This window comes from Benincasa hispida, chromosome 10, assembly GCF_009727055.1.
Source record: "Benincasa hispida cultivar B227 chromosome 10, ASM972705v1, whole genome shotgun sequence".
NCBI classification, from domain to species: Eukaryota; Viridiplantae; Streptophyta; class Magnoliopsida; order Cucurbitales; family Cucurbitaceae; genus Benincasa; species Benincasa hispida.
Window position 1 is genome coordinate 50,534,493 of NC_052358.1, and position 15,831 is coordinate 50,550,323.

The following is a 15,831-nucleotide window of genomic DNA, read 5'->3' on the forward strand; positions in this document are numbered from 1 at the left end:
GAAAATTTCAGCGGAGTCACATGAATGACCATAGATTCTTTTGTGGCACTACCCACGATCTTTTCAGTGCCCTTGGCATCATTTTTGTATTTTCTCCTTTTAGAGACTAGGAAATCTTTAGTTCCTCTATTAGCAATGCTCAGCTCCATATCATGAGCACGTGTTGCCAGCTCCTCAAACGTACGAGGTTTTATCCTTTGTAGGATGTAGAGAAGCTCCCAGTGCATGCCTTGAGTGCACATCTCCACTGTAGATAATTCAGTAAGTCTATCTTTGCAATCCAGACTTAAAGCTCTCCATCGGTTGATGTAATCGATGACTGTCTCTCCCTTCCACTATTTGGTGTTTGTTAGCTTCATCATGTTGACAATACGCCTTGTATTGTAGAAGCGGCTCAGGAACTCCCTTTCTAGTTGTTCCCAACTGTCAATCAGTTTTGGCTCCAAATCAGTATACCAATCGAAAGCATTTCCTTTCAAGGTACGAACGAACTGCTTGACTAGCTGGTCTCCTCTGGTTCCTGCATTTTCACAGGTTTCAATGAAGTGTGCAACATGTTGTTTTGGATTGCCTTTTCCATCGAGCTGCTGAAACTTTGGAGGTTGATACCCAACTGGCATTCTCAGGTTATCGATTCTCTTGGCGTATGGCTTGGAGTACATAAAAGAGGTTTGCAACGGTCCTTCGTACTGAGCTCTTATGGAGTTTATGATCATATCCTGGAGCTGTTGAACTGACAGAGAGGCAACAGAGGTGGATTGTGGTGGCTGTAAGACAGTCTTTCCTTTGTCATTGGCTTTTGTAGTTGGGGATTGTCTTGATTTAGCAGTATCTCGAGCCTTTATCTGATCTCTTAAAGCAGCGATTTCATGATCTCGCTCCTCTACAGCTTCATTAGGAGATTTATCTTTACCTCCATCTTTGTCATGGTCGACTCAGTCGTTACGTCAGTCATCATGACAGACACTACATCAAATTGTGATTCTTTCTCTGACAATAATAGAAGCATAGTTTTCAAACAAGGGATTTTCTCTGATGACGATCCCGCCTTTAGGAAATTCTATCAGCTGGCCCCAGATTTCCTCCGTGATGACAGAGCTTATGTAAGTGTTGCTTGCGACGATAGCTTTGGATGCAACTTTCTTTGGTGCCATCTATAGAATTCTTGACTCGGATGACGAGAGAGAGATGAGAGGTAGAAATGTCCCACCAGGCGTGCCAATTTGTTCGCACAAGGTTTCCGGAGAAACGTGTTTCGTGGAGTTGAACTTAAGTTGGTGTTGATGTTGGAGTTGATTTAATGCGATGTGGTTCGATCTCTAATATTTAATCCTCTGATTCTCTCTCAGTTGGGTGAATATGCTTAACTTGGAGAAGGAAAGCACCGAACGTTCTTGAAGTAGAAGTCTTGGAAGCTTGGAGTAGAAGTCTTGGAAGAGTATTTGTGTCTTCAAAAGTCTTCTGCCTTATAGGAGTGCAGCTTCAAGAGTCTTGGAAGCTTGAAGTAGAAGTCTTGGAAGAGTATTTGTATCTTCAAAGGTCTTCTGCCTTATAGGAGTGCAACTTCAGGAGTCTTGGAAGCCTGAAGTAAAAGTCTTAGAAGAGTATTTGTGTCTTCAAAGGTCTTCTGCCTTATAGGAGTGCAGCTTCAGGAGTCTTGGAAGCTTGAAATAGAAGTCTTGGAAGAGTATTTGTGTCTTCAAAGGTCTTCTGCCTTATAGGAATGCAGCTTCAGGAGTCTTGAAAGCTTGGAGTAAAAGTCTTGGAAGAGTATTTGTGTCTTCAAAGGTCTTCTGCCTTATAGGAGTGCAGCTTCAGGAGTCTTGGAAGCTTGGAGTAGAAGTTCTTGGAAGAGTATTTGTGTCTTCAAAAAGGTCTTCTGCATTTATAGGAGTGCAGCTTCAGGAGTCTTAGAAAGCTTGGAGTAGAAGTCTTGGAAGAGTATTTGTGTTTTTCAAAGGTCTTCTGTCTTATAGGAGTGCAGTTTCAGAGTCTTGGAAGCTTAGAGTAGAAGTCTTTGGAAGAGTATTTGTGTTCTGTCAAAGGTCTTCTGCCTTATAGGAGTGCAGTTTCAGGAGTCTTGGAAGCTTGGAGTAGAAGTCTTGTGAAGAGTATTTGTGTTCGTTCAAAGTCTTCTGCCTTATATACGAGGTCAGGCTTTTAGGAGTCTTAGAAGCTTGGAGTAGAAGTCTTGGAAGAGTATTTGTGTCTTCAAAGGTTTCTGCTTATAGGAGTGCAGCTTCAGGAATCTTGGAAGCTTGAAGTAGAAGTCTTGGAAGAGTATTTGTGTCTTCAAAGGTCTTCTGCCTTATAGGAGTGCAGCTTCAGAAGTATTGGAAGCTTGGAGTAAGAAGTCTTGGAAGAGTATTGTGTCTTCAAAGGTCTTCTGCCTTATAAAAAGTGCAGCTTCAGAAGTTTTCTTCAAGGAGTCCTCTGCTTGTTTAGTGAATTCTCTCTGGGTCTTTTGAGTGTAGAAAATGCTGTCCCCAAATGAAGAGAATTTCTCTATTTATAGAGTTTTCAGGTAGGCTTGATGGGTTGGTTGGTCCATGGGCCTGACCTTTGGCCCAATTAGTTGGTTTTGGGTCTGATGTGGAATTTGGGTCAATTCAACTTTTTTTTTTTTTTTTTTTTTTTTTTTTTTTTTTTTTTTGTAGTTTGGACTTTAAGCCCAAATAGTAATATCAAATTGGACCAATTTAATCTCATCTGATTCATCCGTGTGACGTCATCGAAACTTGTCTTCAATTCAATTCGAGACATGTGTTAACTTCTAATTGGACCCAAAGTCAATGATTTAAAAATTCATCGTTAATTTAGCAAACGATGTTGTGATTTGTGATTGGTCCAAAATTTCTCATTCAACAAGGTTATTTCAAATGCATTTAGAAGAAGCACAGACCTCAAGTTGTTATATAATATATATTCCATATTTTAGTTTTAGTCTCGTTTTTTTTTAGTTATATATTTCACATATTCGGTCATACATACACATTTTTATTAGTTATTTTGAAAATACATACCTTATATTATATGCTACAAATTAGATCATAAACTAAGATAAATAGCATCATCAAATTATGTTAAAAAACAAACTAAACTCGTAGGGTTCAAATTCTTAAGATAATACTCTGGAATGTGTTAGTAATTTCCCCCTACAATATATATACCGATATTTGATTGTATATTTAATATATATTGTAGAGGAATATCATTTGAATATATAATATACAGTCGAATATCATAGACTAACTGGTATAAGTTTAAACTATAGTGGTAGTACTGCAGCCGAAACCATGGTGGTTTATGTTGCTTTTTCAGTGACATTTCGATTGAAGGAACAAACTGAGGTTGAGGAATATTATTTGAGATTTTGGAAAGAGAAACTGTTGAAGAATCTGATATGAGATTTGAAGGGCAAGAAGAAGAAGATGATGAAGATATAGTGATGATTCAAGAGATGAGTTTCCAGTTTTGGCCTCACATGTGGAACTCCTTGCTGGATTGGACTAGAGTTGATGTGAGCGACCAAATATTTTGTAACGAAGTTTTTGGCTGTGGTGTCATAGCAACAACAACCATCATCATCGGTCAGAAGTTGAAGAAGATTCATGAAGAAAAATGAGGATGCGTAGATTGGAGAAGAAGAAGGGGGAATTTTTTGGAGTCGTTTGGATTAGGAATTGGGAATTTGGAAAGGATTACATTGGGTGCATGGATATGCGAAAGCCTAATCCACGCATGGACGGAGAGGAGATATACAAAATCCTAGGCTATTTTCTTTTATAAAAATAATGGATTTGGCCTTAATAGTAAATACACCATGACATTAGTGAAAATTTGTAGTCTATTGAGCTATTTCTGAAATAAATGGATTGTAGAAAATAATGGTGTAATATGGACCTATAATTAAGGCCTTTTATATAGAAAACCCTAGAGAGTTTGCATAAGATAATGTGGTTTTGGGTGGGCCTTTGGGCCCAATTATTTAGATTTTGGATTTCGTTTGTCTTCGGGCCAAAAGAGACTATTTTTGGGCTCAATCAAAACTGTGCTCAAATATTATGACCTAGTTGGACCTGTCCATCTTATTCAATCCAATGGTCATGACGAAAACATGTAACCTTATAGCAATTCGTTAATTTCTTGTCTTTAATTTTAATATGGGGCACATATCGACTTATAATTAGCCAAAACCAAATAATTTGTGATTTTATCATAAAAATGACGTGAAAATTTATGATTAGTCCAAAATTTCTCATTCAATAATAATATTTACGCATGAATTTTCTAGATTGTCATTAAGGGGTTGTTTGGGGCACTGAGATTATATAGGATGTGGGGAGTTCGGATGTCTGAAGAGTTTTGATCGAGTATGTTCAAGTATTGAGGTGATATATGATACACAGAAGAAAAATGACGATGAGATACGAAACACGTTCCGAAAATGGGCCCACAAACTATTAAAATCGGTGAGATAAAATAATGGGTCTCCAAACATATAAGATGTGAAGATATATCATCTCATGTTGAGTCCCTAAACCACCCTTAAAAGTTAAGTTTGTTGGTATGATACTTTTTAAAATTTAGAGACAAGATAGACACAAATAGTTCAGGAACCAAAGTCATAATTAAACCATTACAATATTTTACTCCAATAATCCCCAAATCAATTCCAGTGTCCTCCAAACTATATGCTGCCATTTTTAGAACTCGCCACCATGTCACATTTTTATCTACTTCAATGGAGAAGTCAATGAAATAGTTGTTTAGTATAATTTAAAAAATTAAGGGTTAAAAAGAATTTTGAGTACATATTTCAATTTAAAACAAATATTATCTAAAGCACAATCTTTTTTTTTTTTAATAAAAATTAAGAAATGTAAAGTAACGTTGTTTTCTTTATTAGAACACGTCTCTTTCTCTCTCTTTTTTAATTTGTTTTTTTGAACATAAAATTTTATTTTGAAAAAAAAAATTAAACAAACCACCCCGAACTATTAGGTAGGTTACGATTACACATATGAACTCAATTTAATCCATTATCTCTCAATTTTTTTGGTTAAATACTTAAATTAACATTTATTTATGGATAACTCACACATGAACAAGGAGGACAAACTTGCCATATTTAAAAAGATAAATGGAGAGAGATTCAAACGTTTAGAAGATGAAGATTGAAGGCCATTCACTGTTCAGTTTAGTAGATGTTTCAAAGTCATGTCATAGATTTAAGGTGATTATATTAATTAGATTGTACGGGCTTTTTAAACATACTTTTAGAGAGAATAGATAAAGTTTTAAAATTATTTTTTTAATTTAAAAACAATAAAAAATTAACTTTATGGACCTATTAAACATATATTTGAAAATGTAGAAATAAAAATATAAATCTTAAAATTTTAAAGACTAAATGTATATATTCTTAAAAATTCTAGGATTAAAAAGTTAGATTTTGAAAACCGGACCAAGAATACATAGTTTTCAAAATTGAACTTAAAAAAGGTCATTTTCCTAAAAAAAGGAAAGGAGTTGAACCAAATACTTTGTTTAGGACGCACAAAATGCAAAAATCCTAAGAAAAATCAAGAAATAAAAAGGTCCCACCGAGATTTGAACTCGGGTTACTGGATTCAGAGTCCAATGTCCTAACCACTAGACCATGGGACCGCAGATGTTAATTAACTCACCAATTATTAATATATAACAAATCATTATGTTCGAAGTTTTTTTTCAAGCATGAAAACTAACCTTTTGTTAATGTCACAGAGTACTATCACATCAGGGATGTCTCTTCCAGATAATCTAAGCTCTAATGTAATATATATTTTGTTAAGAGTCAATATATAGATTTACATGATTCATCAATAATGTATTAGCTGAATAGAGGGAGAATAACTTTATTACGTGACAATGAAATGAGCTAGTGCTAAATTTTTTTAAGAAGGATTAAATGCTCACTTCCAAACTAAGTCTTCAAGCCAAAGAGTTGGTCAGAGAATGCTTACTTCCAAGATTTTTCACTTTGGCTTGAAGATTTAGCTTCGAAGTGAATGTTTAATTCTTCTTGATTTTTTTTAAGATCTAACTCAACCATTTATTTTCTTATTAGAGAGTTTACATAATGTATTTCTCCAAACTTTAGGATCATAAATGTAAACACTAGTCAATGAGACTCCAAATTTGGTCATTTGAAGTACCACATACCAAATTCAAGATGTTCTAACATATTTCGATCGCAATTTTTTTAAAAAAATGAATGATCAGATAATTGATGATTAAAAATGAAAAATGTGTTAAGGGGACTTTGGCCATTTCGCAACGAATGAGACATTCTTGATGTAAACAGAAAATTAATTATGATTAAACTTTTAAAATTTGATCATTTTGCATTAAACTCGCTGTTGAGTCATCCGTACAAAAATCTCTTAATTATTTTCATCCGCCACACACCAATTACAGCCAAAAACAGCTTTCAATCTGCCACGCGTCCATCTCACCGCCGGAGCTCGAACCCCCTTCAGATGGGAACCGGCAAATCATCCTCCTTTATTCATCACACACAAAAGAGTATCCTCTTTCTTCCACTCCTCAACCAAACCCCCAAACCCCAAAATTCCAAATTATTATATTACCCAAAAGAAATTTGACCCCCACACACCAAACCCATTTGTCATCACCACCACTTTTACTCATTCCAATCACTGAAACCACCCACCATTGTTTGTCTCTCAGATCTGAGCTTTTCTTCTTTCCCACATAGGGAAAGACAGATACACTTCTGGGTTCCAACCAATTATGGATGAGAAGCTGATTCAGCGGTTGGAGTTGGCTGTAGCTCGGCTTGAGGCCTTGTCTACTGGATTCCGGCCCGGTGGTGCACCGGAGAGTGGCGAGGATGCGGTGACTGACCCCTCGATTCTTGCTTTTGACGATCTGATGGGGCAGTACTTTGCAAGGGTTTTAAGCGCCGCGGAGAAAATTGGGGGGCAGGTTCTTGAGGCAACTAAGATATTGAAAGAGGCCTTTTCTGTTCAGAGAGAGCTTCTCGTTAAGGTCAAGCAAACTCAGGTTGGTGATAAACTCTGTTTTAGAGTAATGTAAAGCTGCAGCATTCTTGATTCAAGAGGCAAATTCATTTTCTCCTTAAGTTGCTTGTTTCTGTCTCCTAATTACTTTCTCGTTCCTATGGGATTGGTTGTAAGCTGTGTTTTATCAATCGGGGGATTAATATTTTCTATTTAGTAGGTAGTGGGAATGGTAGTGAGAATCTTGGATGATTGGTTAGGAAACTACTGACTCGTGTTGAGATGCTTTGTGGAAGGGAATGTTTTTGGTGTAATGAATTAGCAATATCAGTTATCTAACAGTTAACTTATGTCTAAGCCTTGCATTCTACTTTTAATTTTTGTTAAGTTTTGTACCAGGCTTCTATTTTGGTTGGAATAAGTGACGAGGATGAGCCATAGTGGGGTAATGGCTTTGAATTTTGATTACCAATGTGCTTATGTTGTGAATGCATAGATACCTTCTAATCTCTTTACAGATCTCAATTCTGGATTAGTAGATTGTTTAGCAGTTTAAGTTTGTACTACTGGTAGTTTGATTTGAAGCTGAAATTCTGTAGTCCTTGAATGTTAAAGAAGATAGAGCCTTTTCATGGAAGGTTTGCTAGACTTTTGTGTAGTTTGCTCTTGCTGACTTCTCTGAAATTTCATTGGTGTTCATGAATGTTATATTGCTTGTTATTTTAGAAACAATAACGGGAAGGAACAGAAAGGACTGAACATTCGAAGAAATTATGTATCTAAAAGAGTGCCTAGTAATAACTTTCAATAGAAATTTTCGGGTGAAGTTCGTTGCTCTGAAGTTCAATTTGTTTATCTTGTGTTTCAGAAACCTGACTTGGCAGGCTTAGCTGAATTTTTGAAGCCATTGAACGAAGTTATTATGAAAGCAAATGCACTTACAGAGGGAAGAAGATCTGATTTCTTCAACCATTTGAAAGCTGCAGCTGATAGTCTATCTGCTTTAGCTTGGATTGCATTTACTGGAAAAGACTGTGGTATGAAATGTAGTTGAGTATATCCACGTTGGAATGTGTGTAATTCCAATTCATTCCATTTAATTGGTTCTTGATTTTTCTAGGTATGAGCATGCCTATTGCCCATGTTGAAGAAAGTTGGCAAATGGCTGAATTCTACAACAACAAAGTAAGCTATTGTTTCCTTAAAATTTGTAGTTTATTGGTAAAATCTATTTAGTCCTCCTTGCACAAAAAGCGAAGGCATGGCACAATAGGGTGTAGAATCTACTTTACATTAGCACAAAACATCTAAGCCATCTAAAGAGTCTTTTCTATTAACACAGCCAATATTTTGTTGCAGGACATTGGAATCCATTGACCTTGCCATTATTAGTATGAATGAATTACATATTTTGATTACTTATATTTGATACTTGTCAGAGATTTGATCTAACATGCTATGCGCTAGCCACAATTCTTATAGTTATAGTGCTATAGAACTTTGCATTTTGTTCTAGAGTCCATTCTGATCTATCTTATTTAGACTTTGTTCAGTGTTCTCTTTCATGAATAAAAATTAAATAAATGGTCTACTTCCGACCTGTTCTGCATTCAGGTTCTTGTAGAGTACAGAAACAAAGATCCAAATCATGTTGAATGGGCCAAAGCTATAAAGGAGCTCTATTTGCCAGGTTTAAGGGACTATGTCAAAAGTTTTTATCCTTTGGGCCCAGTATGGAGTGTTACTGGGAAAAAAGCTGCTTCTGCTGCTCCTAAAGCTTCTCCTCCTAAAACATCAGCGCCAAGTGCGCCGGCCCCACCTCCACCCCCTCCAGCTTCACTATTCAGCTCTGAACCTTCTCAGGCTTCATCATCTAAGCCAAAAGAAGGAATGGCTGCTGTTTTCCAAGAAATTAATTCTGGGAAGCCTGTGACTCTAGGTATTGCTGTCTCTAATTTTAGAAATGTGCTCTGTTCTCTTGTGTTTTTAAACTGTCCCCTTCACTATTATTTGAACATCTCTAAGCACTTCCTCTACCACTAGGTCTGAAGAAAGTCACAGATGACATGAAAACCAAGAACCGTGCAGATAGAGTTGGCATTGTGGGTTCTAGTGAGAAAGGCGGTCGTACATCCTCTCCTTCGTTTTCCAAAACAGGTCCTCCAAAGTTGGAACTTCAAATGGGTCGAAAGTAAGTTTTACTTTCTGTTGTTACAAATAATATATTGATGACATCAGGTATCCTTCTTACTCTTTCTATTTATTTATTTATTTATACAGGTGGGTTGTGGAGAACCAGATTGGAAGAAAAAACTTGGTGATTGATGATTGTGATGCTAAACAATCGGTATATATCTTTGGATGCAAAGATTCAGTTTTGCAGATTCAAGGTAACATTGTATCTCACGATCAGTTTACTTGCCCCTCTCTTCTGATCGCTCATGGAAAATTAATATTTCCACCTTGCAGGGAAGGTCAACAACATAACAGTTGACAAGTGTACAAAAATGGGAGTTGTATTCACGGTCAGTATGCGATATTAGGTGAAATGTGATCCTTTCTCAACGACAACCTCCATAGATTAATCTTTTTACTTGTATTTTGCAGGATGTTGTGGCTGCATTTGAGATAGTAAATTCCAATGGGGTTGAAGTACAATGTCAGGTACTACGTTCTACATCGTCTCTTAAGCTAATGATTACATTTTTCTCGAATCTATGCACTATATAGCTTTGACTTTTAATGAAGTAGTCCTGGTGTTTTAAATATATTATATGAGAAGATAGGGTATATAGTTGCTGATAAAATTTTTAGTTTTAAAGCCATGGATTTGCTAAGAGTTCATTATTTTATTTGCTGATTATTCAAGGGTTCTGCTCCAACTATTTCCGTGGACAATACTGGAGGCTGTCTATTATATTTAAGCAAAGAATCTTTGGGGACATCCATTACAACTGCCAAGTCAAGTGAGATCAATGTTTTGGTTCCTGATGCAGGGTCTGATGGTGATTGGGTATGGTCCCTGTGTGCCCACCTGCTTCATGATCTTGATTTTCTTTTGTCAGTTGATCAAATTCTTACACAGATGTATTCATTTTTCCCATTTCTGCTGTTCAATTTATTGAGGAATATATTCGTTTCTGTTTCCCATTCAAAGAAGAAAAAAAGGAAAACTGTTCACTTTTGCTTTTCAAGTAGTGGTAAAGTTCTTTGATTCTGGTCCTTGAAAGCATTCTCCTTTTGTCATGTGCAGTTTGCCAGTCGTGTTAGGGAATTTTCCAATTAGCAATTTCCTCGAAGCCTTGTGCTTCCAATTTAATTATTAAATTCCTAAAAATAAAATTGTTTTCTGTATTCATCTTGATGATTAGGCCTACAAAACTGCTTACAAATGAATTTGATTCCATAGAACGATCATATTGCATGTATGCATAAAGATGCATACTTTATGCTACAGAGTCAAACTTTGTGAAATATTTCTAAGATTAACCAATGCTGATTTCTCATTAAAAAAATGCTTTGACTCTGCCTCTTTGCTGGTTGAACTTGTAAAATACATTATAAACTTTAACATGGATGTCCTTGTTCTATCTCTATAGGTGGAGCATGCTTTACCGCAACAGTTCGTTCATGCATTTAAGGATGGTCACTTCGAAACCACTCCAGTCTCTCACTCAGGAGGGTGAATTTCAGTTTTAACAGATTCTCTCTTTTCTTCATTTATATTTTATCTATTTCCTTGAATGGATGGAGAGTGGCTTTTGTTTCCATTTTCCCCCCTTGATTCAATTGTCACAGTAAATTACATCTGGTGGTGCTTGATAGTGTCTTATTTCATTGGGTATTTGTTTTCCTCTTTTTCTTTTCAAAAAGTTTGGATTTCATCTTTTAAAGGAATTTCGGCAGTGTTCGTGGGACGATACGTCGTGTAATGAAGTTCTGGTTTTCCTTGTTTGTTCTGTAATGAGAATCTGTCAACTTCTACTTTGGATTTGAGAAGAAAACAGAGAAATCTCTTCCCTCCCTCCTTGTTATGCATTGTTTTGGCCTTTACCTGCAGTTTGAGAAATTGGCAAGCAGACCCAGAATGAGTTTAGGAGGAAGAAAGTGGTGCATGAAGTAGGAAGCAGTTACACTAAATATTTAAGATGTTTTGAGAGTGTAAGGCTATATTTTCTGGGTATGAAAAATGTTGTATTCTGTTGAAAGTGTTGAATGTTACTTTCAAAACGGCATTGATGAGAGTTGATTTAACGAAATGTTCCAAAGTATCTCTCTGTCTCGTTTGGTTAAAAGTTAGAATGCTCTTTTTCATGTGTATTCTCGATTATGGATAATCTTGCAGGTGTGTTTGGCTCAAGGAGTTCATAGATCCTATGACGGTCAAATAGACCTCATAACTAAATAACATTTCAGATTTAACAACTCTACTCCTTACACAAACGTCCTAGTTTAACTGATGTATAACATGTATGAGGAAATATATTTAATTTTTAAAAATAAATCACAAAAAACGAAATAGTTATGAAATAGAGTATATGAAACTAAGTTGTATCTCAACTCGAAATAAATTGCCATGCTAGGACTATGTTTAGTACATACTTTTAGTCTGAGCAAGTTTGAGTTCATAAAACGGTTTTCGACATCAAAACTATGAACATAAATAAATTTATTAGATACCATATTCGTAATTAAAATTAACAGTTCGTTGACATTATTCTTTTCCAATAACTTTAGTTTTTCCTACATTAGTTCAAGTATAAAATAAAATATTTGGAGGTGGACTAAAATAAAATTAACTATATAATCTTTTTAAAATCATGTTCCAATAGCAAATATAAATAATGTGGTTAAATATCTAATTTAGTTTCTATTGTTTGGATTTTTCTTTAAATTGATCTCTATAGTTTAAATTTTCAATTTGGGGTCTTTTTGTTTTTACGTTTATAATGTTTGAGACAAAAGAAAATGTTTTTTTTAAAAAAAAACTCATTTTTATTTAAACGTTTTTGATAAAAATTGATTAAAATAAGCCTCAAAAACTATTTTGAGTGGTAGTCAAACATTCCAATTTCTTTCAAATTGACCTATTTTTTAAATTAAATACTTAAAAATGTATTCCAAATATACCATAAATTGTAAAATAATGGCATAATCTAACATTTATATACATGACGAAAGAAGATGGACAAAATTATTCTAGAAATTCTATGCCTATATATATGATCTAGCCTCAAATGTTTGAGTATTTATTTTCAAGAAGTTTAGAGTACTTTTTTTTTTCTAGTGTTAGTTGATCTATCTTTGTTCATGTTGCTTGTACTCTTTTTGTTGGTCAACATTAAAATTGACGGATGATAAATTTGTATGACAAGACACTTAGTATGTTTACAAAAATTTAGATGGAAAGCATATCATCTAAATGAAGAAACTTCAAAACTTTTATCAATTACTTGGGCATGGTTAATAACCATTTCATTTTCCATTTTCCTAAGCAAACGTCTCAATTCTCGATTAAATTTCAAAAACAAAAATAAGTTCTTACAATTTTTTTTAGTTTTCAAATGTTGGTTTTTTTTTTTTGAAAACAATTCTAAAAATAGACAATAAAATAAAGGAACACATGTGTAGAAATCAGAAACTTTAAATAATTAAAAAAAAAAACTTAAGCATTATAGAATGAAGTAAATATTTAGTGAAAAATTGTATTTTGAATTTCGATTTTATACCACCCATATTAATAATTATTGACGTAAATGATGAAATGAAATATTTTCTCTGGGTACCAAAAAAAATGATTGGAGTAAAAGTAAAACACGGATTGAATTTACACGAAGATGAGGTGAGTAAAAAAGTCAAGGTTTTTTTAAAAAAATGTACTATAAGAAAAGTACAAAAAAACGACTTAAAAGTCTGCCACTTTGGAAAATTTGACACCCTTGAAAATAAGGGTTTTGGATTGCTAATGTTTACCAATCCTAATTAAAAATCGGTGTGATTCAATAAAATTCTATTGATGGATGGATCAATCGCAATGAGTCTTAGGACCTGGTTGAATTGACTTAAGAAAAAATTATTTTTCAAAAAATTCATTTTTATTTAAACATCTTTGATAAAAATTGTTGAAAATACTACTTAAAAACTATTTTGAGTGATTGTTAAACACTCCAATTTTTTTTTTCTTTCTAAAATGACTTATTTTTTAGATTAAACACTTGAAAATGCATTCCATACGCATCCTTAATAGCAAGCGTAATTGGATTACTTCTTATCACATTTATTTTGGCCTTTTGCAAACATAATTTAATAAAGATTGAGGTTCTTTACTTTACATTGTTTTGTTATCTTTATCTTTACTGTTCCTTTAAAGTTGAGGGTCAATCGGTAAATGTAACAATGATAGATTCATAATTCTTCTTATTGAGTACCCTCCTTCCTCCAATCAAATTGTGGTTTTAATTACAAATTTGGAGGCATGTCCCACAGTTCACTACAATTATGGAACACAGATAAATAACAACAAACGTAATCAAATGAGACACACTCTTCAAATTACATTTGATGGATTATGTTTAAACGTGATCTTAATTCTTCAAGTAAAGAACTTGGGTGCTACCTCGCCTGTAAACGTAATCAAATGAGACACACTCTTCAAATTACATTTGTTATTTTTAAAATCACATCGAAACATACTTTTAAACATTCAAAAGCAATTTAGATGATGTGAAAATTATATTTAAAAGTATAAAATTATACAATAAATTGAATTTGCATGATTAAAAGCGAGTTTAAAATGATTTAAATATGATAAAAAAATTTAAAATCATTTCTAAACATGTATAAAATATGAAATTTATTTACCTACCATTTCTGTTTTCTAAACTTTATCTTCAACAGCAACGGTCAAACACATAACCAGAAAGAAAGGAAAAAAAAGAAAAAGAAAAAAAAATCTATTAAACAAAAGCTTACCTTTAACACACGACCGTTCCCTAACGACGAATACGAGTTCAAAAGTTTTACCAAACTTTTTCAAAATAATAATAATAATAATAATAAAAACTACTTTACCAAACTTCCAATAATATAAGTAGGGGAATTGTTTTTAAATTCTTAATGCATATCTATTTAGTCTTTTAACATTAGAAAAAAATATTAAATAAGCTCATAAACTTTACTATCATCTTTGATAACTCTTGAAGGGCCAGTGGGGTAGAGTGAACTATAATAGCCCGCTCCATGTTTAGGCTCCAACTATTTAGTTGGAGTTCCAATATTATGTTCAAAATTAACTTCAAGGAACATTGTTCCTAATCTTTTCACTATTTACAACATCTTCCTTCCTTCTCCCTCATCTCTTCCGTCTCCTTTCTTCTCCGACCGAACGATAGATCAATGATGTTCTTCCTTCTCTCTTTACTTCTCCATCTTTAGATCTGATTTCACATTTTTTCATTTCCGCCAGTTCCATCACTGTCGAAACCAGATCTGGGTCCTTAACCCCTAACTTTATTTTGTTTAGCCCTTCATAGATCTATAGATCTACGTTTATGGTTCTTGCATGTTTTTCTCTAGACCCTTCACAGATCTAGATTCGTGTCTCTTCATCTATGTCGATTGAGGTTTCGTTTGACTTCCTTCCTCTCGTTGCTGTGTTTAGATGTGCTCGTTCAGTCTTACCCTTGTTGTTCGAAACAAATACTATATCCTTGCCGCTTCAAACCTTAGATTCCCTTTGTTACATCATTCGATTTTCTCACTATGTTGTTTCAACCTAATTTGTTTGATTGAAGGATGATTGTGGTCGGTGGTGGGGGGGGAGTGAAGGACGAGTTTTGGAGCTTGGTAGGGGGGAGGTTGAAGGTAATCTTCTTTTCCCTTTTCTGACCGATGATGAGGTCCCTTTTTTTCAACTTTAGCTCAAAATTTTGTAAATTATACTCTATGTTTGTCCACTGTTGTCCATTATTTCGTTTCATGTTTATTTTTTAGCTCCGAATTGTTTTTCTCCAAAATTATGTCCCGAATTTCGTTTCATGTTTATTGTTTTGCCATTATCGTCTATGTTTGTCAATTATTTGTCCATTTTCTAAATTATGGCAAAATGGAGAAACATGTGTTTTGGGCTACTGCTTCTTGGGTTGATTATAATATTACTGCTTATACTTATCATTGTGTTGTCTATAGGGCATTTGATGAATTTTGGTAATTTTGATTAGGTTATTTTCATTCTACTGATGAATAAGGATGAATTTTTTCTGTGCAGTGTCCATTGTTTGTCCATTTTGGTCACTGTCTGTCAATTGTTTGTCATTTTTGGCCTCTATTTGTCCATTGGTTGGCCATTTTCGTAAATTTTGGTGTCTGTTTGTCCATTATTTGTCCATTTCAGTCTCTGTTTGTCCATTGCTTGTCCATTTTGTAACCTTTTACCTCTGTTTGTCCATTGTTTATCTTATATAGATTGACAGCGGTTATTTATTGTCCATTCAATTCTTCTTCCTTGAATGAAATGATTTACCATTGTTTGTCTCTGATTTAAAATCAATTGTTAGTCGTTCTATCTACATTGTCGATTTCTTTTTTTTTTACCATTATTCGTGATATTATCTAAAATTCAAGTGTCAATGAATGAATTTCATAACTCTGAGGTTGGATCCTATTCCATTCATTTTTTTTACACTTTGTAATTATGGTCTCACTTGCCTTCAAGTATAAGGACAAATACATTCCATCTACTTCATAACATGCAAATGGTATGTTTTTTCCCTCTTTCTCCAACATTTTATTTCTATCACGGGTG

General features: G+C 34.2%; 1 protein-coding gene and 1 non-coding gene across 2 annotated transcripts; one reads left to right on the forward strand and one right to left on the reverse strand.

Annotated features, from left to right (window-relative positions):
* Positions 1 to 5,598: 5,598 nt before the first annotated feature.
* TRNAQ-CUG lies at positions 5,599 to 5,670 on the reverse strand. Its single transcript has one exon. It is a non-coding gene; the product is annotated as a tRNA-Gln (tRNA).
* An 839-nt stretch (positions 5,671 to 6,509) lies between these two features.
* Positions 6,510 to 11,299, forward strand: LOC120088674 (cyclase-associated protein 1-like). Its single transcript, XM_039046093.1, has 10 exons — positions 6,510 to 7,071; positions 7,897 to 8,065; positions 8,149 to 8,213; positions 8,643 to 8,967; positions 9,072 to 9,219; positions 9,309 to 9,418; positions 9,498 to 9,553; positions 9,636 to 9,692; positions 9,898 to 10,041; positions 10,628 to 11,299. The coding sequence occupies exons 1-10, from the start codon at positions 6,799 to 6,801 to the stop codon at positions 10,712 to 10,714; spliced, it is 1,434 nt and encodes a 477-aa protein (XP_038902021.1). The 5' UTR covers positions 6,510 to 6,798; the 3' UTR covers positions 10,715 to 11,299.
* Positions 11,300 to 15,831: the final 4,532 nt, after the last annotated feature.

Excerpts from the sequence above, each read along its gene's own strand:
- LOC120088674 (XM_039046093.1), top strand. The coding sequence starts at position 6,799 with ATGGATGAGAAGCTGATTCAGCGGTTGGAGTTGGCTGTAGCTCGGCTT. Across the intron at positions 7,072-7,896 it reads TTAAGGTCAAGCAAACTCAG|AAACCTGACTTGGCAGGCTT; the intron begins GTTGGTGATAAA and ends CTTGTGTTTCAG. Across the intron at positions 8,968-9,071 it reads TGGGAAGCCTGTGACTCTAG|GTCTGAAGAAAGTCACAGAT; the intron begins GTATTGCTGTCT and ends CTCTACCACTAG.